The sequence below is a fragment of the Mustela nivalis genome, assembly GCF_964662115.1.
Source record: "Mustela nivalis genome assembly, chromosome: 10".
NCBI lineage: Eukaryota > Metazoa > Chordata > Mammalia > Carnivora > Mustelidae > Mustela > Mustela nivalis.
In genome coordinates, this window is record NC_139029.1 from 95,821,662 (window position 1) to 95,845,349 (window position 23,688).

Genomic DNA, 23,688 nt, shown 5'->3' on the forward strand with positions numbered 1-23,688 from the left:
GTATGTGTGCGACGGTGTCACGGGAAATCAGAGGCACACATAGAAGGCCAGATGAATTGCAGGAAGGGGTGGGACGTGGCCTGGAGGAACGCTGCGAGGAGGCCTGGGTCCCGGCTTTGTGTCGTTTTGGAACCGTCCCTTTCCCTCTTGGCGTCATTATAATGGGGCACCATGATGGGGTGGAAATGCACGAAGATGCAGACTTTGTCATCCTCGGTAGTGAAACGGTTCAGTTGTTTCCCACATAGCTTTAGAAGGAGACCTCTTTCCCTCGTTCTGGTATATGAGGGGAGCAGCCTTCACAGTGGCTCCCAGGGATCCTGACCTGTGGTGGAGGCATCACTCTGCAAGCTCTGGGTGGTTAGCGAGTGGCTTCTGAGCCACGCGATGTACTTACTCAACGTGATGAAATAGCATGCCTCGTGTTTCTCTAGATGTCAGGCAAGGAGTTTCGCACTTCCTAGTTTCTTTGCTCATGGTCCACTTCTCCCTTGTTCCCCTTTTCTTCTCGGAATCTGAAGCGAAAAACATGCCCAGATGGTTGGCGCTGCCATCTATCGAGGCTCACAGTGCCAGGATCGGAGGCAGTGGCAAGGCCAACATGCGCCCAGAAACTCAGATTCTGAGTTGAATGGCTCCCCGAATGATGGGTGCTAAGTTGGGGAAAATCCTCTGCTAGTCCAGCCTCAGTTACAACCACGGGCTCACAAGTATGGTGATGTGGAGGAAGCATGCGGAATTGTGCCTCCATTCCTCTTCTGCAACAACTGTGGGGCATTCAGTCCATGCATTTGAAGATGCAGGGTATTGGGGCAATGCCGTTGCAGAGGGACAAGAGATCGCTACCTGTCTCCCAGGCCTGAGGCCCTGTCCCTGCCTTCCTCACCACCCTCTGCTCTGCTCCCAGTTGCTCTCCAGCCACACTGGATGCCTCTTTCATGTCCTCTGGCCAACCCAGCTTCTGGTAGTGAGGCTCTAAGGCAGAGGTGCCTTCCCTCTTCATGACACAGGGCAGCCAGACTTGTGTGGGACTAGCTCCCTTGTTTTTATTCTGTCCTCAGCGCTGTCCCCCTCAGTGAGGCCTTTCGGGCCTTTCTCTCCAATGACTCTGCAGCCTTCTTTCAGAGTATTCTTCGTTTGTCTCACGGAACGCTTGCTCTTTTCTTTCGCATGGCACTGTTTGGTGCGTTGGTCCATCTCTAGACTGTGGGACCCTCCATACTGTGTTGCACAGTGACTTGTGCCAGTGTGCATTCCCACGGATGGTGTCCAAGGGTTCCCTGTTCTCCCTGTCCTCACCGGCATTTGTTAGCTCCTATGCTCCCAACCAACAATCTACCGTAGGATCCCAGAGTTCCACGCCTGGGAACATACTCCTAGACAGCCAAGGAATATGGCCAAGAACTCCCTGCGCCCACCCCCATGGTCAGGAATCCTTGTGAACACCGCTTATTCTGGTCATCCTTTTAGGGCCTAGGAACATGAAGTCATTGTGTTGTGTAGCTGAGACGTGCACAGTGCTCGATGTCAGTTCTTTCAATCCAACTGGGGCCGAAAATATTTTACTATTCATAATGAGCCTCGGGAAAGTTGACTTGGTAAAGGAATGACACGTAAGCAAAACTGGAAACAGCAGAAGCTAAAGTCAGTAGATGACGACAGGCATAGGAACACCCAAGCCCTTGCATCAACAATGGGTTCTGAGTGGGGGGAAAAAATCAGGGAAGGAAAAATCAAGCAGACGAAGGAGAATGTTCAGTTTGGGTTCTGTTTGAAAACATGATCAAGGAATAACAGGTCTCAAGAAATTAACTCTGAAAAATACCTTCTCACATAAAGTTGTCCCGGGTGGGGCAATTCTGTCTTTCAACCTCGAAGTAGGCACAGAAGGACATTTTGTTGGCTCCATGTTGTCTCAAGGAAAATGGCAGAAGTCGAATGGCTGAGAGAGGACCTACCTGGAAAGGGTATAAAGGGCCAGATGAAATGGTCCTGTGTTCATTTCTCCATCTTTGCAGCTTTTCAGTGCAATTTATTTTTAGGTCGTGAAGTCCATGAAGTTCACGGAGTACATTCTAAATGTCTTAAAAAGCATTAATGTCTTTGTCCCAAGCTCCCTGGAACCCACCTTCCCATCTCCTTGGCATCTTGTCCATCTAAAGCTCTTTAGCATGCGTCAGACTCTTCCCGCGAGCGCCTCCTTCCAGCCCTTGGCAAACACCATTCTACTTTCTGTCCTTCGGAGTCCACTCTAGGTAGGTCCTAAGAGTGGAGTCCAAGTTGGTTATCTTCATGCATACTCCTCTCACTTAGCACACCCTCCTCAACGTTCGCCCACGGGGTGGCGCATGTCAATGTTTTTGTCCTCTTTAGCGAATGAATACTATCCCAACGTCTGTATATACAACATCTGTTCCTCCCTGGACAGATACTTGGATTGCGTTCATGGGTTAGCTTTTAGGAACCATGCTGCCATGAGAAGGTGTGCTCAGATAAGTCTCCAGGACCATACTATCCTGTTCATGAATGTGGGTACCTAGCACAGAAGGGCAAGTACTAAAACACATGGTAGTGCGAAAGTTGATTTTTTAAAAACGGTTTATTTATTCATTTGTCAGCGTGAGAAAGAGGCATGCAGAAGCAGGAGAAGTGGCAGGCAGAGCAGGCAGGGGAGAAGCAGGCTCCCGGCTGAGCAAGAAGCCCGATGTGGGACTCCATCCCAGGATCCTGAGACCTCAACAGACTGAGCCACCCAGGTGTCCCACTCAAGTTGATTTTTGTGAAGAGCTGTCATACTGATTTCACAAGCATGCCCTTAAACATTCCTACCACACCCAATCAGCAAGGTTCCTAATTCTCTTTATCTTTGCCATGGCTTGGTCTTTTCCTTTCTCCCGAGTGTTTTGTTTTGTTTTGTTTTGCTTTGTTGTGTTTTGTTTTGTTTTTCTTTTTCCATGGGGAGCCAACCTCATGGATTCATAAAGGTATCTCATTGCTTGCAATTTCCTTCCTTGCGTATAGCTTTGAGGTTATGTCTCTTGCCCATGTGTACATTCACACATCACATTTGACTTGTTTTTCTCTTGTTGTTGATGTTGTTGAGTTCCTGGGATCTCTAGATATTGTGGATATTGAGAACCTGCCAGATCCATGGTTTGCAAACATGCTTTCCCGACTTCTGGACTGTGCTTTCCCTTGGTTGATAACGTCATTCAAGTCACAAAGATTTTAAGTATCCTGAATGTCCAGGGTGTGAGTTTCCTTTTCTTTTCCATCCTGTGCCTTGCAGGTCGTATCCATGAAATCATTGCACAATCCTGTTTTGTGAAGGTGAGGAAGATGGATGCTGCGGCGCTCGGAATTCAGAGAGGAAACAGGATCGCTGGTGGAGGTAGGCAGCAGCAGGAACTGGAGACGCACAGGCCTAATGCTGGGGTCCTGACCAGATGCGATGGCGCGATGATAGGAATAGGTACCTTGGGCGAGCAGGAGCCGTGTACTGGAAATGGTACCCTGCCCATTTGGGGCACCACTGTGTGTGGTGATGGCAGCAGTGAGACATAGGACTGGACATGTCCCCAAGCTCAGCCCTTCTTCAAAGGGAGCCTTTTATTGCCACCTGCTCCAGTCCTGTTTGAAGGGTTTCTTAATCCGACGAGGGACATAGATTTATTCCACGACAAAGGGTGATGATAGTGGTGTGGTGACACCTGTCTCCGAGGAACTTCTCATCCCTCTATCATGAGCCACTGTGACAGGTGAGCCACTGTCTGGAGTCAGCCGCCAAGAAGGGGTTCGAATGCCTCAAGGACACTGGGAACAACCTCCAAGAGGGACCAGTCTGTCATTGCCATGCTGAGCTGAATTCAGGTAAGACCTTTGTACCCTTGTTGTGTGTTCCCAGTTCATGGTCACGTAGTTCTGCAGGTTCTTCTATGGGAGAGAGGGCAGGGCCGTGTCTGAAGGGGAGCTGGAGAGCTCTGGCACGTCCACGACTGAGATGGAGACTTTGCCCCTAGTCATCCCTCAAGTGAACAAAGGGATGGATGTCATGCAGCATCCACCTTCCAGCCAGTACTATTCATGCCACCTTTCTGGAAAACTTGTAGTGAGGCCCTTGGAAAGGTTGGGGGGGGGGGCGCACCTGTAGTCACTCCTGTGGCACATAGGGATATTACCTGCTTGGGGTGAGTCACCTTGAAGAAAAAAAGGGTTTGCCCCCTGTCAAGAGTGCTCCGAAATGACTAGAAGGGCATGAGGACTGCAACTGGTGAAAGCCTGTTTGAAAAACTTCTTTAGGGCTGAAAGGGGTAGAATGTCCTGAGCATTGCCTTTTCGTGAATAGGCTATGTCATTTCCTTGCTTGAGGGAAGAAAAGAAATCATCCCGTATTTTCCACTTTGAAAATCAAGGAAACACAGAACCTTGGATTGTATTTTGTTGTTGTTGTGGAAAGTCAGTAAGCCACCGTACAGTTCCTCATCAGCTTCCGAGGTAGTGCCCAGCTGTTCATCAGTTGCGTTTCACCCCCAGTGCTCATCCCATCGCATGCCCTCCTTTATGCTCCTGCCCGAATTGTCCCATACCCGCACCCACCTCCCCTCCAGCAACCCTCTGCTTGTTTCTTTGCTTTTCTTTTTAATTTAATTTTTCTTTATTTTCAGGATAACAGTATTCATTATTTTTGCACCACCCCCAGTGCTCCGTGCAATCCGTGCCCTCTATAATACCCACCACCTGGTACCCCGACCTCCCACGCCCCCGCCCCTTCAAAACCCTCAGATTGTTTTCCAGAGTCTATAGTCTCTCAAGGTTCACCTCCCCTTCCAGTTTTCCCTAACTCCCTTCTCCTCTCTAACTCCCCATGTGCTCCCTGCTATTTGTTAGGCTCCTCTGCTTGTTTCTTAGAGAAGAGCCTCGCATCGTTTTTCTCCCTCTCTGGTGGCTTCCCATTCAGTTTTCCCTCCCTTCCCCTGTGATTATCAAATGGCTTCATGCATAGGTGGAACTTAAGACCCAGGGCAGGGGATCCCAGTGGGCTTTCTTTCAGTGAGGTTATTGTGTACCTTCCCATGTTTGGCCGCATTTCGCTTTTCCTGGGAACTGACCCATTCCAGTGATATGTGTCCATTGTGTGTGGGGGGACGGGGGTTCTTCATTCTTGCTCAGGGAGTTGGGATCCTGATGCTGGTGTCAGGAGAACCTCCTCTGTGTTCCTGTTCCACTGGTGCCCTTTGGGGCCTCCCTTTCCTTCTCTGGAAGACGATGAGAGATCCAGTTGTGCAATGTTTTCCAGAAGGCCCTTTAGCTCAGTCTTCCAGGGGCTAGAAATAGCCAGCTTTGGTTTAGTCCACCAAACACGGGGTAGCAATATTCCCTTCAACTACTCCATGAGGACACACAACCAAGGAGAATGGAAATACCAGAGGAGCGTAGCTCCAAGGGGACGTCGGTGAAATGCTTTTACGACAGCCAATATCATAGGAAGGTGTGTGTTTTCTGTGATCACAGAGGTGGGCACTGGCCTTTCCATATCAACAGATGTCACTTTTGTCTTTGGGCTCTTTCACTGATCTTTAAGGTGCATTCACGTACAGCCTGAGGAGACCTGATTGGGAAACTCTCAGAGCGTAATCTCATTTTGGTCTCCTAATACCCACCTTTCAAAGACAATTTTGAAAATACAGTCTAATGGACGTACAGTATTTTCGTCGTTTCAGTTGAAGAGTAGGGATTCAGGAATTCTGTATGTGACTCGGTGCTCAGCACAGTAAGTGTCTTCTTAATCCCCACCCCCTCTTCCACCCATCCGCCCACCTGGTTCCCAACAGTATGTTCCCTATATTTGAGCCGGTGTTTTTGATTGCCTCTGTTTCCTGATTCCCTTTATTCTTTTCTGTTTCTGAAAAGTCACACATGAATCAAAGCCCATGTTAACAAAACACCCACGGTTCGGTCCACAGTGGCTCCCAGGGTTCCCCATCCCTGCTCTGTACCTGCCTGTCTCTCCTCTGAGCGGTTGCTGAAAGGTTTCTGACCAAGGGAACATAGGGCAAGAGATGGTCTTTGACAGCTTCAAGCTTTCATGACCAAACCCGTTGTCACTTCCCTGGGACTCTCTTGTGTTCCATCGCTTTCTGCCCAGTATCCCGGAACTTCGCAAGCCAGCACTGGTGTTTCGAATGGCCTTGCACAGAGGCCACAGTGGAAGCAGCGTAGGAGTGCCCAGGCTACTAGGGAGAAAGGGACTCAAGCTCAGGATTTCGCTTCCACTGAACAAACTGTCTTTCCTGCCATCCTGCCTCCCTATACTCTGGAGGAGAAGAGGAGGAGAGGCCTGTGGGGGTGGACCAAGCCCTGCCTGGCTGTTGATCTTCCTGACAATCAAACACCTCTTTGTGGCTGCCAGACGGTTGCGCATCGATCTCTTCCTGGTGGTGAAAGAGAGGACGTTTTGTCCACTGGTCCGCTGGCAAGTTGTCTCTCCGTGTGCTCCGGGGACAGGTGGCCGGGGCATTAGCTGCGAGCATGCTGGAAGTGCAGAGTGTCAGGTCCCTCCCAGGGGTACTCAGTCGGAATCTGCCCTTTGCCGAGAAACCCTGGGCATCAGAGCCTGAGAGGGTCGTCCCCCCAAAAGCACTGTGGAATGTTCCACAGAGGGAGCGCTAATGGGCCACCTTGATCCACCAGTGGGGAAGGGGTGGTTGTTTCCTGGGCCCTTTGGGCCATTTCTCTCTGCCGAGAACCCCCTGAAGGGTTGATTCCCCAGTGGCCCTGGTGGGGATGGTCCTGGGAGAAAGGAAAGAACACCCCCCAGGCTGGGACTTAGAGTCGAGATGGAAGCTAAGCCTGCACCCAACAGCAGGAGCTCCAACTCGCCCAGGCTGAGCGACTGCTCAGGAGCTCTGTGTTGTGCTTTGGCTAGGTCCTTATGTGTCAGCTGATGGTATTGGGGATTTTTCTTGTGGTGCTGGATCCTGTCTTCTTAGATTCCCTGGCGCTGTATCTGCAAGGTTGGGGACCCTTGGCGTGTCCTTTTGCTTCCATGTAATTTTGGACATCCTCTTTGGATTCCGGGTTGACCCAGTGCTGGTTGGGTAGCATGTAATTGAACTTCCATGGATTCGTGGTCTCTCCAGGGTTGCTCTTAGGGTTCATTTGGCGTTCCGTAGCATCGTGCTGAGAAAAGATGCGTGGGATGATATCCATCTTTTGGAGTTTGTTGAGACTTGGGTTGTGCCCTAACGTGTGATCTACTCTGGAGAATGTTCCATGTGCACTGGAAATCCAGCACTGCGGGTGCTGCGGTTTCAGGGTGGAAGGTTCTGCATCTACGTGTTGAAACGGGTGCATCCCTCAAAGCCATAGATTCCCTGTTGATTGTCAGTTTGGATCCTGTGTCCATTAGCAGATGTGGGGTGTTAGAGTCCCCCACTGCATGGTACGGCTGTCAAAGGTGACTTTATGTTTGTTATGCACTGTTGGATGCCTTTGGGTGCTCCCATGGTGCGTGTCTACATATTTCGAGATGTTCTCTCCTATTACATGGCCTCCCTTGCGAGGAAGTAGTGTCCTTCTCTGTGGCTTCGTACCTCCCCCCTTTGGTTCAGAGTCTGTTGTGTCTGGAGAGAAGGATTCCTACCCTTGCTTCGTTTCGCATCCATTTGCATGATAGACGCTTCTCCCCTGCTCACATTCCATGTGTGTGTTGGTCTACCGCGTCAGGCGAGTTCCCCATTTCAGACAAGTGAGTGGAACATGGGTGTGTCACCTGGTGGATGATGGAGACCAGGGACTTCAGAACCACCTGGACCTGACAGTGCCCTTGGCCAGCCAGGAGAGTGTGGGGTTTCTCTGGTCAAGGATCTGAACCTTTATCCTGGCAAGGGAGAACCAATCTCTGCTCCATCAGGCCCCAGCCAGGGAGCAGTGGCTACCATGGACCTGACCAAGAGGGTCAGGGGCCTGAAGGGCCCCACGGCCTTGCCAAGAACTGCGTAAGGAAATGCAGGATGGCTGGACATCCTAGCTCCTAGGTCAGCATAGACGTGAATAGAGCCAGAGACACCTCCCAGTTTCTTTCGTTTTTCTCCAGCCTCACCCAAAAGAAGCAGGGAAAAGGAATCCAGAGATCCTGGATAAGGATCCCAGGGGGATTCCAGTCTTGGTAAAGGGTGAACCTGGAGAGCCTCTAGGGAAACTGAGGACGGGACGTCCTGCCTGCCCTTCTTCCATTTACAAAATATCTTCCTCAGATTTTGGAGCTTCCACAGGCAGGGTTGAATCTCTTTGCATGTGTTTTCCCTACATCGTGCTGATGCAATTCAGGAGACTGAACTCGACAACCGTCAGTCCCAAATACTGGGTCCAAACCCGCACAAACACACGCACACGTAGCATATCCCCAAGGAAGCAAGACATCGTCCTCCTTGCTTTAGAGGGTAGAGTAGCAGCCCCTCTCCTGGGCAGCACATAGTTCTGGGGAGGGGAAGGAACTCTCCAGGACTCGCCTGGTCAGGGTTTGTTGCCTTCCTGGGGAAGGACCTGCAACGTCTCCATCTCAGGGGTCCTGAGGGCTGTGTCTGCTGTTTGCCCAGATGCCTGACACAGAAATGAACCTGTCCTCTGAGGAAACGGCATTGGGAGGTGCCACCAGTAATGAGTAGTGCCACCAGAAGTGAGGAGGGCTGGCTCCTCTCCTTTCTGCCCCATTGAATAGCTGCTGACTCTGTAAGATTTCTGGGTTCAGGAATGAAGAAGAGAGTCTGTACACGTTGTACATTACCGTAGGAAATAAAAGAACCAAACGCACACGTGGGCAGGTAGAGGAGAAAATAAAAACCTTTATTATTATTATTATTATTATTATTATTATTATTACTACTACTACTACTATTATTATTTGGGTAAGAAAACTTTAATCCCAAGGGTTCTCATTCCTTTTTGTTGTTGTGGTGGTGGTGGTTGTGGTTAAATAACAACCCTTTAATTATATTCAATATTGCCCCTTCCAGAACAAGTAATTCTGTATGGGAGAGGAAGGGGTGTTGAGCAGCGGATGGGGCTCGTGCACCACAAGTAGCCCAGGGGCCGAGGGGCAATCCTTGGCTCAGCCAGTGTGCACGGGTTCAGGTCTGATGGTGGCTGTAGCCAGTGGTCCTGGTGCTTGTGTTCTGCTGGCCAGCTAGGACCGCGGCTCCAGCTGGCATGACAGGTTGTAGCTAAGGACAGAGGGACACCTGTGAGTTGAGCAGCAGCTGGCATTCAGGAGTCCCTCCCAGGGTTTTCCCACAGCTGGTGTCTGGCTGCCCAGGGAGCCCTAGAAGGAGGATCCCAGGCGGGGCCAGCAGAAAGAGTCCACCCCGACGTCGCCTGACCCAGCTCCTGAGTGGGCCTCACCTGTCCTCCTCGCTGAGCCGCTCCACAGCCCAGAACCAGGCCGTGAATGGATGCTGGGGCTCTAGGCAGTAATTCTCTGCCGCCGCCTGGAGCAGCATGATGTCCGTGAGGACTCGGTATTCCTGGGCCGGGACAGAGGCACAGGATGCACCCTGAGCCTGGGTGGGGAAGCTACAGGGCCCGGTGAGGGCCGAGCAGCGGGACAGGGGTCGGGTCCTGGGTCTTGGCACACATGACCACCCTCCTGCATGCAACTTCGTCTGGTCCCAAACTGTTCTCAGAGGCTAGTAGAATTAGCCCCTCCTCCATCAAGGGAAGTTCTCCTTGATGCCCTTGTGGATCCCTACTGACTGACTCGATGGGTCTTGCACTTCATTCTTAGCAACCTGTCCCAGGAAATGGGAGATGGAGGGGAGTGGATGGAGCCAAGCAATGTTCTTCCCAGGGGCGTCTCTGATAGGGTCTGCCTGCCCTTCCCTACAGCCAGGGCTACGTATGCTCACCTTATTCTTTTTGCGGTGGTTGATCTCATTGCCCTGGAAAGTAGACAACCATTGTCCTTCAGAAAGAGGCCCCCGGTCAGTCCTAGCACCTTACACCCACCCGTTCTGAGGCTGCGCGTAGGCCAGGACCCCGGAGTGGGCCGCCAAGCCACACACACAATGAGACTGGGGTTAGGGCAAGCCCTGGGGTCCAGAGGAAGGAAGACTGGGGGATGCTGAAAGGGCTCCCGGTCAGCACCCTGCAGCACAACACTCTGTGGTGACTGAAGGGAGCGGCAGACGCCTCAGGCAGGCAGGATCTGCTGGGCTCCTGAAGTGTGGCTGATGTGCAGGGTCCTGACTTCACTGTCCCCGACAGGCAAGGTCTGAGGGAGAGGCTGCAGCCCATGCACACAGAGCGCATGCAGCTTCACCTTCAGGATGCGCTGGTGCTTCCCCAGTCTTGGGCCACCCGTCTGGGTGCAGACTCCCTTCCCTCAGCACTGAGATGGGCGCAGACTCCCTTCCCTCAGCACTGAGATGGGCAAGAGATGCCAGTTCTTAGGGGCGGCTGTGAGGCTGTGGGGAAGGGAGGTCTCCGAAGGACTCAGAGCTCAGGGCTCAGTCCGGGGACTCTCTGCTCCCTGTCCTCAGGACTCTGGTCCCTCCTCCACAATCCTCAGGCTCACCCACCTCCAGGTAGTCCTCCATTGCTGTATCAAGCACCACCAGGTCGGAGAGGAAAGTGCCAAGGTATGGGACGACACCCTGTGTCATGAGGGGTAGGTTTGGGATGAGTCCCTGCTGTCTGGTGCCCACAGGGGCCCTCCCCGAAAAGACTTCAGCGTCCTGGCCCACCCCACTTTCCCACATGGAAAAGGGCCTAGGACCCTTAGTTGCTTCCCCTGGATTCGCTTTCCCCTCACCCTCCCAGAACATCAGACTCCTCCTAATCCCCTCCAGGGCCTGCTTTTTGAAATTCAAAAAACCCCCTGGCTATGGAGCCCCGGGCCCCTCCCCAGCCCCAAATCCATTCTCTACCCAGCCTGCTAGACTCCTTCCTCCTGGTCCCCAGGAAAGAAGACATTGAGCAACTGTGGCGGCAGGCAGGAGGTGGAGCTGGAGTGGCAGGTCCCACCTGTCCTGATCTGGACGCTTCTAGCCCTCAGGGAGGAGCCCCTCTCCCCTGGCCTTGGAGGCCCTGTCCCTCAGGCACACTCACCTTCTTGGGCAGCCCCTTCCGCGCTCTCTGCAGCTGCCTCACCAGGCTGGCCAGTTTGTTCGAGGGCCGCTTCTAGAGGGCCAAGGACAAGATCCTTGAGAGCAGAATAGCCTCAGTCCCCTTGCGCCCACCGTCTTGGACTGCAGACCCTAGACGTCCGACCTACGTCTGCTGATACTGACGCTCCATTCCCCTGAAGCATGCCACGAGTCCTTCTAGAACAATCTCAGCTCCCCCATTCAGTCCATGGGGGACCTGGAGCTTGGAGCCTGGCCTCCCTGAGCCTGTTTTCCCATGGGCAGAAGGGGGAACTCCACCTACCTCCTGCGGTCTCCTGAGCACTCAGGATCCTCTTAGGATCATCATTTTTGTGGCCCACAACCCATCCCCACCCCATCTGTGAGCAGGGGCCTGTCCTCTGGGCTGTCCGCGTTCATGTGGGCCCCCATGTGGACCTTCTCGATGGATGGACACAGAGAGACCTGAAATCTAGCCTAGGGAGTCTGGATGGGCAGCACCCGCTTGTCCCAGCCCCAGGGGGAATCTTCAGCCCAGGCTGTCAGCACATTCCTGCCAAAGGCTTCTGCTCCCCGAGGAATGCTTCAGGCCATTCCCTACTTCATCCACACAGGATCACGCCTCCTCCCACCCCTCTCCTGTCCTTGGAGCCCTGCACCTCCCGTGCTACCTTGATGAGTAGTTCCCTGCCCTGGGGGTTGCCTTCTGTGCAGAGCTGTTGGAATGTTCGGAAGCTCTTCCTGAAGAGAGGGAAAGAAGTTAGGCTCAGGGGAGTCCTAACGTGGCAGGGTAGAGTGCGAGTCCCTTTTCTTGGAGCAGCCCCGCATGTCCACGGGGCTGGCTGAGGGTTTGCTCTGGGCTGCTCTGAGCACTGGGGTCTTCGTAGGACATGGGAGGGCGTTCTCCTGGGCGTCCCCCTGGGCGTCCCTTCCCAGCTTAATTGAACAGCTCGGTTTGGGTGGGGTTCTGGCTGAACCATGGGCAGAGACTTCAGTGGCTGCCAAGTCACCACGTGGAAATATGGAATTCAGCTGAGGCCAGGGTGGGGCATGGAGGACATTGGATTTCTCAAGCAGGAGGCCTGGTGGCCTGTTCCCCAGGAAGGCTGAGAGGAGCAGCCCCGGGCCCAGGTCCTTTGGTCAGGGTTTGCTGCCTCCCAGGAGGTCCAAGCTGACTGAGGGGGGCAAAGGACAGGCCTGTGGGAGATCCCGCCTCCATCCTGGCCCCTCCTGCAGAGAAGCCTCCTCACCTGGAAACGTTGTCCCATGTCCTCTGCAGGCGGTGGATGGAGGCACTCTGCAGAGCCGCCAGGATGGCACGCAGGGAGGAGTAGTTCCCTAGGATCTGACAGGCCTGGGGGAGGGAGGAGAAGGAGCTGTCAGTGGGAGAGCAGGAGCCCCAGATGCTCGAGAGCTTTAGTGCCCCCCTCGGTTTAGGGCTCCCCCACGGGTGAAGCTGATGTCCAGGGAGCTGCAGAAGGGCACAGGTCAGCCCTAAAGAGGAACACTGCTGGCGAGAGGGAGGATTTTCCCTCACTGCAAAGGAGGCGTCACGTGGGAACTGAGCGTCCCAACGTTGGGCCATGCCCCCGGGAGGAAGAGCCTAGGGACCACAGGCCTTAGAGCAGGGCCTTCAGCCCTGAGAAGGGAGCGAGACAGAAGAGCAGTTCCCGAGGCTCAGGCGAGCCTCAGGGAGCTGGGCCTCCCACAGCATACCTTGGCCACCCGGATCCAGTGGCCCACCACCACGGCCCTGTCCCGGGCTGTCATGCTTGGGTCGCCAAGGCACGTGGTGACGATGCAGCTGGCCACAGCATTGAAGTGGGCGATGGTGGCCCGGACTGTGGGTGCCAGGTGCTCGTTGCCAGGCCTGTTCCTCCGGGACCAGACGGAGCCCAGGCACTGATGGGGCACCACCTTCTTGAACAGCTCCTAGGGGACAGGGGGAGGTGTGTTGAGCCCCACACATGTTCGCCCATGCAAGACTCATGTCCTCGGGAGGGGTCCCAGGTCAGAGCTGGAGCTCAGGAGGCTGCGAATGTGGCCGGAGCCTGCTTAGAGAGCCTGCATTTCATGCCCCTCTTCTTCTCCGAGGGAAGCCAGTGCGGGATGCCCCAGGAGCCAAGAGAGGCAAGGGAAGGGAGGAAGGCGTGTGCACCCTGATCATTCCATGTCCAGGGGGCCGCACCAGGTGGTGCTCCCAAGGGGGCATCCCCTCCTCCAAATGCTCATCCCTGCGGTCCCTGTCTCCTTACAGGTGCCCATTGTCACCTGGTGGCTGAAAGCATGGCTTTCCGTGTCTAGCCTGTCCTTCAGGACGCATCAGATGCCTAAGCCAGGTTGATGGTGCTCAGGCTCCCAGGCAGATGGGTGGGCGACCCATGGACGGGATTGCACACAGGGAGCTGCCCTCCTCCCCGCGGGGGACCAGAGCCTTCCCATTTACGGGCTCTCGCTTCTGAGTCATTGCATCTGCGTGGTACCTCTGCCTCAGTCCTTCTCAGTGCCTGTCTCCACAGTCCGCAGCTGGACAGTGAAAGCTCAGGTCTAAAAACCCTGATGGGTTTCCCCGGTCGGTTAGGGCTGCAGCTGAGATCTGGCCCTATATCCTAGGAGTCCACATCAGGGAAAAGCCGGTATAGGGCAGCGGAGAGCAGAAGAAAAGCCGGCCCTGCCCTCCTACCCTGGGGGCCCAGCTGCTCACCGCATCCATGTAGGTGAGCTGCTCTGCCACCAGCTTGGGAGGGAAGTCCAGGAGGTCAGGCTCCTTCTCTTTGAGCCGCTTCTTGGGTTGGCAGGATGCCTCTGCGGCTGGAGTGGGCTCAGTGGCACCTGCGACAGCTGGCGTGCAAACTCCCAGGCAAGCCGATGGCCCAGCCGTCTGTGCCTCAGGACCCGGCGACCATCCGTAACCTAGGAGCCCCTGTTCCAGTTCTGGAGCAGCCGGTGGAGGGGAGGCTGGCTCGGACCCTGAAGGTGATGGCTGATGCAGAGCCAGGGTTGCCTCTCGCTCCATGGGAGGCTCTTTGGCCGGCTCAGCTGCTGGAACGCGTCGCATAGCGGACACGGGGGTGGGAGTAAGGGGAACGATTCAGCCACATCACTGACACTCCATGTGCCTTTCCCTGAACAGGACGGATCCCATGGCCTTTCAAGGAATACCCAGCCCATGAGCCCCATCCCAGATGGCCTTCCCAGCTTGCAATGCCCCTTACCCTCCGCCTCAGCCTCTGTGAGCTGCAGAAGTTCCCGCTGCCTCAGCGGAACGGGGGCATGGGTGTTTAGGTCCCGGTCATGCCACGTGACGTGCACATAGGCCCCCTTGACCTCCACATGGGCAGTGTGCAGGGACTGCCCGATATCCTGCCGTGTCTGCTCAGGCCAGGTTCCCAAGATGGGACACAGAGTGCTGGGGAAAGTCAAATGTGGGGCAGAGTCAGAGACCTGGCCTTCCCTTCCTTTTCCACGCTACTCCCACAGCACCATCCTTTCGGTGTGGGCCCCACAGAATGGCGCCAGCCCACTTGCAACCCCTCTGGAGCTGTCCTTGCTGACTGCTGACCACGTGGGATGAGGGAGGGACCTCCCATAGGTCTGTCCTTTGGCCCCTCAGTCATGCATCCTCCCTGCAGACCAGTGTCTGGGCTTTGGTTGGAGGCCGACGGGTGAGTGGTCCGGTCCCCACCCTTTCTGTCCTTGGCCCCACTTGTGGTGGTCAGCGGAGGTGGATATGGATAGGGGCAGGCGGAGCAAGAATGGACCATCCAAGGGATGGCTGTTGTAGGCACCAACTCAGCCCACAATGGGCTCTGCTTCCCAGAGTGCTTGGCATCCCGTCCACACCTCTCTCGGACTCTTTGGCCTCTTCAGAGGAAGCTGCCCCACTAAGCTCTCCCATGGAAATCGAGAGTCCTGGGAGATCCATGGTTCTGAACATCCCTCGCCAGCAACATCCCCTGTCGCCTCCCACCCTGCTCTGTGGAGGCAGCAGGACCTCCTCTGGCACCCAAAGACCTATCCTGTTCTTCCTTGATCGTAGAGTGCATCCTCGTGGTCCCAAGAGAGGTGGATCCATTCATCCCTAGAGTAGGTCACAGAGATGCCCCATCTGATGAACGCTAGACATGCGTGCTTAGGATGTGGAGAGTGCCTATGTGACCCTGGGACGAGAATGGAGACCCAGACATTGTCTCTACGTTACCCATTCACTGCTCTTGGTGACTAGAGAGAGCCTGCATTCCTAGGTGCTTAAGAGCCATGATTGAATGAAATCATCCCAAACAGGACTTTGCAAATCCTGAGTGGCCCTTGGGCTGCTCTGCCTGCTCCCAGTGTCCCCTCGACCTGGGCACATAAAGGACCACAGTCAGGACCAGCTAGATGGCATCTCAGAGGTCCTTTGCCAATAGGAAAGCTGCCAGCTTTCCGTTTCCTTTCTCTAGACCCAGAAGGACCACAGGCCTGTGAGGGTTGAGCCTGAACGCGTCTTCCCTGGAGAGGGAAATGTTCAGCGCGAAGACGCCCAGCATGTCCAGCAGCCCTTTCTGCAGAGCCGGGCCCCAGAGAGGCGCGTGCCATGTTTCCTCCCATGACTCCCTGCAGTCGCCCTACGAGGTTCATCCTCTTAGCACCTCCACTTTTCCGGACAGGAGAGGGAAAGTCAGAGAGGTGCAGTGACATTCCCAAGTCCTACAACTAGTAGACGGAAGGCTCCCCCTTGTGCTGGCTATGAGGTGGGCACTCACCGAGGGAACTGGTGATCCCGGACCTGCCGGGCTGACGGGAACATCTGATAGATGGAGAACATGGTGGTGACGATTGAGAGGCTTCTATCCGGGAAGGATAGCAGCAGGGAATGTCTCCATCTCTGCACTGTGCCTTGTTTGAGCTCCAGCATCGTGCAGGCCTCGTCCGGGGACAGGGATGATGCCTTTTCCAGCAGGCAGACAAGGGGGCGGGGTGGGGAGCAACATAGTCAGCTTCAACGCCGTGAAGCCCCAGGAAGAGCAGGGTCTGGAGCTCAGACTGCATCCTCCCATCCCTTTGGGAACTTGGGCAAGACGACGAGGGACTTGTGTGCCCACCCAGAAAAAAGGTTCTTGGCTGAAAACCTAAAACCAACCTCCAAAGGACCCATCTAGGCTTAAATGTACTGGTGACTTCAACATGTGTGGTTCGCTGGACAGCAATAGCCTGTCTGTCTCTTCCTAGCCCGTATGAAGATCTGTATGTGTATGCCATGGAGTCATGAGGAAGGAGCCCTACTGTTGAGAGGAGAAAAGAGAGGTTGAGAATCTCCAAGCCTGCTCAAGGTCATCCGCGTTGGGTCTGAGATCTGTCCAAAGCATGGGCTACATGGCATTTCGCCTATGCTGATGCGGTTTGGCCTGTTGCTGTCAGGGGCAGAAAGGTTCAGGGGGAAACCACCTTCCTTGGCAGGCCCCAGGGCAGCCAGTTGTGTCTAGTCTGGGCTGTGGGCTGGCCCCGGTCATCTCTGGGTCCTGAGACTGGCCATGAACCTGGGCCCGTTCTCACCCCAGACCAGGACTGGATGTTGTTGGTGGCCTGAGGTCCCTGCTGCTTGTCAAGGGAGATGGAGTAGCTGAAGCCTTGCAGCAGCTCATGCCAGAGCCAGCTACCTGGGCCAGGAGGCATCGGAGGCCTTCCACCCAATCTTTGGGTCTACGGTCTGGCAGATGGAGTGACCCAAATCATCTGTGAGGACCCTTGAGGTGCCCTTTCCTTGCAGCATTGCTGGAATGGCAAGCAGTTTGAGTCACGTCAAGTTCCAGCAGCAATGCTAGACCGAGTCACTGTAGCAGACCACGTCCTTTAGAAAGGGGGACTGTGAGGACCTAGAGGGAAAGAGCCTGTGAGCTGGTGGACCTCCTAGGATTCGATGTGTTCTGAGAGTTGATACATTCCAGAAAGACCTGTAGAATGGCTTGATCCCACCGGCCCTTTTGTAGGTTCAATCACCCTATCTGGTATGAGGATTTAGAAGGGCGTGGGCCAGTTCTCCAGAACCCAGCTGGGTTCTCCACTTGTTAGCTGGCATGAGTAGGGAAAATCGTAAAACCCGTGGGAAAAGGCCAAGATACTCATGGCTTTGTGAAAAGCAACACAAGGCCAGAGGAAAGAAATCAAAACAACTTCCCCCCATGCCACGGAAAGCATTCACTCTATTCTCTACCAGTCCCACGTAGGTGAAGAGTGTCTTCCTCCCTTACTTACCCATAGGTGTGGCATATGTGCGGAGGTGTGGGTTACTCTGGGGTGGGGCCGGTGGAATAGTCAAGTGGAAACACTCTGGGAAGGCCCCAGGTTTGTCCCCATCGTTGCATGGGGGCCCTGGGTGTGGAGGAGCTTCTTCCTATTCTCACCTCAGAGCAGCACTGATCCTGGGTGGCCTGGGACACCTGACCCTTGTCCAGCGAGTTGGAGTCGTTGAAGTCCCCAGCCAGCTCATTCACAGTCTCTGGGGTGCAGCTCTGAAAAGGCAGTGCCCCATAGACACAGGGCCAAGAGCCATTAGCAGCCTCCCGGAACATTGCCACCAGGGGACACCCCCACTAGACATCGTGTTCTCCAGTTCAGGCTAAGAGGGATGGCTGAAAAGACATTGAGCAAGGACGTAGCCAGAGGACACTCTAAGGCTCATGACTACCATGAGCCTTATCATTGTGTCACCCTCCCCTTTTCATCCAGCCTGCTATGACCTGGGGTATGAACATGACAGATGGGTCCAGCCTCCAACACCAGGCAGCTTGCTTCTGTCCAGGAAGGGCATATCCCTCATCCCCTGTCCCCACTTCTACAAACACACACACACACACAAACAGGGAGAGAGAGAGAGAGAGAGAGAGAGAGATGCGCTCCCACACAGTAAGGGACAGTGGTGTGTGCCCGCTGAGGTGGGACCACAGTTGTTGCCCGCTCTCCAGTGGGCTGCCCCGAGCTGCCTTGTGTTACCTGTTGGTGTCTCCGGCCCCATGACCAGAAGCTTCGGAAAAGAGGGCTGAAGCACTGTCTGCAACTGCAGTCATGTCTCTGGCTCTGGGCTCCTGTGGGCCCAGCACCCCTGGAAGTAGGAAGACAACAACTGAACATGGTGTTCTGTCGAAGGTCTCCACTCAAGTGTGCTGGAGAGCAGGTTGCCCTTTGAAAGTGGGTGCCTGGTTGCCAGAGTTCTAAGTTCAGTTGGGGCCTATCATGAAGAATATGAGGTCACGCTTTCAGGATTCTAATACCTGGGGCCCTTCCTAAAGTCACCCCCTCTCTGCAGCCCCTTCACTTGGCTCTTGACCTCTCTTCCCCGGGACTGTACACAATGAGCCAAAAGTGCCAGAGGCACCATGCTCTGGAATTGGCACTCAGGTCCTCCCTTTCAGGAGACAGAGCTGAAGTCAGACGTTTGTTCTCTGTCCTTTCCCACTCCTGTGTCCTCAGTCATTGTGTGTCTCCCCTAGTGCCCACATTCCCAACCTGCATAGTGGGGACCAGGGAGAATCTAGTTCCTTGGGACATCTTAGGGTGTATGTAGACCGTATTTGTGGTATGTGTGCGACGGTGTCACGGGAAATCAGAGGCACACATAGAAGGCCAGATGAATTGCAGGAAGGGGTGGGACGTGGCCTGGAGGAACGCTGCGAGGAGGCCTGGGTCCCGGCTTTGTGTCGTTTTGGAACCGTCCATTTCCCTCTTGGCGTCATTATAATGGGGCACCATGATGGGGTGGAAATGCACGAAGATGCAGACTTTGTCATCCTCGGTAGTGAAACGGTTCAGTTGTTTCCCACATAGCTTTAGAAGGAGACCTCTTTCCCTCGTTCTGGTATATGAGGGGAGCAGCCTTCACAGTGGCTCCCAGGGATCCTGACCTGTGGTGGAGGCATCACTCTGCAAGCTCTGGGTGGTTAGCGAGTGGCTTCTGAGCCACGCGATGTACTTACTCAACGTGATGAAATAGCATGCCTCGTGTTTCTCTAGATGTCAGGCAAGGAGTTTCGCACTTCCTAGTTTCTTTGCTCATGGTCCACTTCTCCCTTGTTCCCCTTTTCTTCTCGGAATCTGAAGCGAAAAACATGCCCAGATGGTTGGCGCTGCCATCCATCGAGGCTCACAGTGCCAGGATCGGAGGCAGTGGCAAGGCCAACATGCGCCCAGAAACTCAGATTCTGAGTTGAATGGCTCCCCGAATGATGGGTGCTAAGTTGGGGAAAATCCTCTGCTAGTCCAGCCTCAGTTACAACCACGGGCTCACAAGTATGGTGATGTGGAGGAAGCATGCGGAATTGTGCCTCCATTCCTCTTCTGCAACAACTGTGGGGCATTCAGTCCATGCATTTGAAGATGCAGGGTATTGGGGCAATGCCGTTGCAGAGGGACAAGAGATCGCTACCTGTCTCCCAGGCCTGAGGCCCTGTCCCTGTTTTCCTCACTACCCTCTGCTCTGCTCCCAGTTGCTCTCCAGCCACACTGGATGCCTCTTTCATGTCCTCTGGCCAACCCAGCTTCTGGTAGTGAGGCTCTAAGGCAGAGGTGCCTTCCCTCTTCATGACACAGGGCAGCCAGACTTGTGTGGGACTAGCTCCCTTGTTTTTATTCTGTCCTCAGCGCTGTCCCCCTCAGTGAGGCCTTTCGGGCCTTTCTCTCCAATGACTCTGCAGCCTTCTTTCAGAGTATTCTTCGTTTGTCTCACGGAACGCTTGCTCTTTTCTTTCGCATGGCACTGTTTGGTGCGTTGGTCCATCTCTAGACTGTGGGACTCTCCATACTGTGTTGCACAGTGACTTGTGCCAGTGTGCATTCCCACGGATGGTGTCCAAGGGTTCCCTGTTCTCCCTGTCCTCACCGGCATTTGTTAGCTCCTATGCTCCCAACCAACAATCTACCGTAGGATCCCAGAGTTCCACGCCTGGGAACATACTCCTAGACAGCCAAGGAATATGGCCAAGAACTCCCTGCGCCCACCCCCATGGTCAGGAATCCTTGTGAACACCACTTCTTCTGGTCATCCTTTTAGGGCCTAGGAAAATGAAGTCATTGTGTTGTGTAGCTGAGACGTGCACAGTGCTCGATGTCAGTTCTTTCAATCCAACTGGGGCCGAAAATATTTTACTATTCATAATGAGCCTCGGGAAAGTTGACTTGGTAAAGGAATGACACGTAAGCAAAACTGGAAACAGCAGAAGCTAAAGTCAGTAGATGACGACAGGCATAGGAACACCCAAGCCCCTTGCATCAACAATGGGTTCTGAGTGGGGGGAAAAAATCAGGGAAGGAAAAATCAAGCAGACGAAGGAGAATGTTCAGTTTGGGTTCTGTTTGAAAACATGATCAAGGAATAACAGGTCTCAAGAAATTAACTCTGAAAAATACCTTCTCACATAAAGTTGTCCCGGGTGGGGCAATTCTGTCTTTCAACCTCGAAGTAGGCACAGAAGGACATTTTGTTGGCTCCATGTTGTCTCAAGGAAAATGGCAGAAGTCGAATGGCTGAGAGAGGACCTACCTGGAAAGGGTATAAAGGGCCAGATGAAATGGTCCTGTGTTCAGTTCTCCATCTTTGCAGCTTTTCAGTGCAATTTATTTTTAGATCGTGAAGTCCATGAAGTTCACGGAGTACATTCTAAATGTCTTAAAAAGCATTAATGTCTTTGTCCCAAGCTCCCTGGAACCCACCTTCCCATCTCCTTGGCATCTTGTCCATCTAAAGCTCTTTAGCATGCGTCAGACTCTTCCCGCGAGCGCCTCCTTCCAGCCCTTGGCAAACACCATTCTACTTTCTGTCCTTCGGAGTCCACTCTAGGTAGGTCCTAAGAGTGGAGTCCAAGTTGGTTATCTTCATGCATACTCCTCTCACTTAGCACACCCTCCTCAACGTTCGCCCACGGGGTGGCGCATGTCAATGTTTTTGTCCTCTTTAGCGAATGAATACTATCCCAACGTCTGTATATACAACATCTGTTCCTCCCTGGACAGATACTTGGATTGCGTTCATGGGTTAGCTTTTAGGAACCATGCTGCCATGAGAAGGTGTGCTCAGATAAGTCTCCAGGACCATACTATCCTGTTCATGAATGTGGGTACCTAGCACAGAAGGGCAAGTACTAAAACACATGGTAGTGCGAAAGTTGATTTTTTAAAAACGGTTTATTTATTCATTTGTCAGTGTGAGAAAGAGGCATGCAGAAGCAGGAGAAGTGGCAGGCAGAGCAGGCAGGGGAGAAGCAGGCTCCCGGCTGAGCAAGAAGCCCGATGTGGGACTCCATCCCAGGATCCTGAGACCTCAACAGACTGAGCCACCCAGGTGTCCCACTCAAGTTGATTTTTGTGAAGAGCTGTCATACTGATTTCACAAGCATGCCCTTAAACATTCCTACCACACCCAATCAGCAAGGTTCCTAATTCTCTTTATCTTTGTCATGGCTTGGTCTTTTCCTTTCTCCCGAGTGTTTTGTTTTGTTTTGTTTTGCTTTGTTGTGTTTTGTTTTGTTTTTCTTTTTCCATGGGGAGCCAACCTCATGGATTCATAAAGGTATCTCATTGCTTGCAATTTCCTTCCTTGCGTATAGCTTTGAGGTTATGTCTCTTGCCCATGTGTACATTCACACATCACATTTGACTTGTTTTTCTCTTCTTGTTGATGTTGTTGAGTTCCTGGGATCTCTAGATATTGTGGATATTGAGAACCTGCCAGATCCATGGTTTGCAAACATGCTTTCCCGACTTCTGGACTGTGCTTTCCCTTGGTTGATAACGTCATTCAAGTCACAAAGATTTTAAGTATCCTGAATGTCCAGGGTGTGAGTTTCCTTTTCTTTTCCATCCTGTGCCTTGCAGGTCGTATCCATGAAATCATTGCACAATCCTGTTTTGTGAAGGTGAGGAAGATGGATGCTGCGGCGCTCGGAATTCAGAGAGGAAACAGGATCGCTGGTGGAGGTAGGCAGCAGCAGGAACTGGAGACGCACAGGCCTAATGCTGGGGTCCTGACCAGATGCGATGGCGCGATGATAGGAATAGGTACCTTGGGCGAGCAGGAGCCGTGTACTGGAAATGGTACCCTGCCCATTTGGGGCACCACTGTGTGTGGTGATGGCAGCAGTGAGACATAGGACTGGACATGTCCCCAAGCTCAGCCCTTCTTCAAAGGGAGCCTTTTATTGCCACCTGCTCCAGTCCTGTTTGAAGGGTTTCTTAATCCGACGAGGGACATAGATTTATTCCACGACAAAGGGTGATGATAGTGGTGTGGTGACACCTGTCTCCGAGGAACTTCTCATCCCTCTATCATGAGCCACTGTGACAGGTGAGCCACTGTCTGGAGTCAGCCGCCAAGAAGGGGTTCGAATGCCTCAAGGACACTGGGAACAACCTCCAAGAGGGACCAGTCTGTCATTGCCATGCTGAGCTGAATTCAGGTAAGACCTTTGTACCCTTGTTGTGTGTTCCCAGTTCATGGTCACGTAGTTCTGCAGGTTCTTCTATGGGAGAGAGGGCAGGGCCGTGTCTGAAGGGGAGCTGGAGAGCTCTGGCACGTCCACGACTGAGATGGAGACTTTGCCCCTAGTCATCCCTCAAGTGAACAAAGGGATGGATGTCATGCAGCATCCACCTTCCAGCCAGTACTATTCATGCCACCTTTCTGGAAAACTTGTAGTGAGGCCCTTGGAAAGGTTGGGGGGGGGGCGCACCTGTAGTCACTCCTGTGGCACATAGGGATATTACCTGCTTGGGGTGAGTCACCTTGAAGAAAAAAAGGGTTTGCCCCCTGTCAAGAGTGCTCCGAAATGACTAGAAGGGCATGAGGACTGCAACTGGTGAAAGCCTGTTTGAAAAACCTCTTTAGGGCTGAAAGGGGTAGAATGTCCTGAGCATTGCCTTTTCGTGAATAGGCTATGTCATTTCCTTGCTTGAGGGAAGAAAAGAAATCATCCCGTATTTTCCACTTTGAAAATCAAGGAAACACAGAACCTTGGATTGTATTTTGTTGTTGTTGTGGAAAGTCAGTAAGCCACCGTACAGTTCCTCATCAGCTTCCGAGGTAGTGCCCAGCTGTTCATCAGTTGCGTTTCACCCCCAGTGCTCATCCCATCGCATGCCCTCCTTTATGCTCCTGCCCGAATTGTCCCATACCCGCACCCACCTCCCCTCCAGCAACCCTCTGCTTGTTTCTTTGCTTTTTTTTTTAATTTAATTTTTCTTTATTTTCAGGATAACAGTATTCATTATTTTTGCACCACCCCCAGTGCTCCGTGCAATCCGTGCCCTCTATAATACCCACCACCTGGTACCCCGACCTCCCACGCCCCCGCCCCTTCAAAACCCTCAGATTGTTTTCCAGAGTCTATAGTCTCTCAAGGTTCACCTCCCCTTCCAGTTTTCCCTAACTCCCTTCTCCTCTCTAACTCCCCATGTGCTCCCTGCTATTTGTTAGGCTCCTCTGCTTGTTTCTTAGAGAAGAGCCTCGCATCGTTTTTCTCCCTCTCTGGTGGCTTCCCATTCAGTTTTCCCTCCCTTCCCCTGTGATTATCAAATGGCTTCATGCATAGGTGGAACTTAA

At 53.4% G+C, this 23,688-nt stretch overlaps 1 protein-coding gene and 1 long non-coding RNA gene across 2 annotated transcripts in view; one reads left to right on the forward strand and one right to left on the reverse strand.

The window, feature by feature from the left end:
- LOC309842813 overlaps window positions 1–23,688 on the forward strand; it is a 42,658-nt gene that overhangs the window by 15,400 nt on the left and 3,570 nt on the right. The window contains exons 2-3 of the long non-coding RNA XR_014299783.1: window positions 3,290–3,870; window positions 21,966–22,546. This is a non-coding gene — a long non-coding RNA (uncharacterized lncRNA). The remainder of the gene's footprint in view (window positions 1–3,289; window positions 3,871–21,965; window positions 22,547–23,688) is intronic.
- Window positions 9,068–13,321, reverse strand: LOC309842244 (ral guanine nucleotide dissociation stimulator-like). The gene is made up of 8 exons (XM_082686189.1): window positions 12,837–13,321; window positions 12,371–12,474; window positions 11,792–11,861; window positions 11,104–11,175; window positions 10,575–10,649; window positions 9,903–9,935; window positions 9,400–9,521; window positions 9,068–9,221 (listed from the first exon to the last, which is right to left on the reverse strand). Exons 1-8 carry the CDS (start codon window positions 12,888–12,890, stop codon window positions 9,185–9,187), a joined length of 567 nt encoding a protein of 188 aa, XP_082542315.1. The 5' UTR covers window positions 12,891–13,321; the 3' UTR covers window positions 9,068–9,184.

Excerpts from the sequence above, each read along its gene's own strand:
- LOC309842244 (XM_082686189.1), bottom strand. The coding sequence starts at position 12,890 with ATGACAGCCCGGGACAGGGCCGTGGTGGTGGGCCACTGGATCCGGGTG. Across the intron at positions 12,475-12,836 it reads ACTGGATCCGGGTGGCCAAG|GCCTGTCAGATCCTAGGGAA; the intron begins GTATGCTGTGGG and ends TCCCTCCCCCAG. Across the intron at positions 9,522-9,902 it reads ACCACCGCAAAAAGAATAAG|GAATACCGAGTCCTCACGGA; the intron begins GTGAGCATACGT and ends GTCCCGGCCCAG.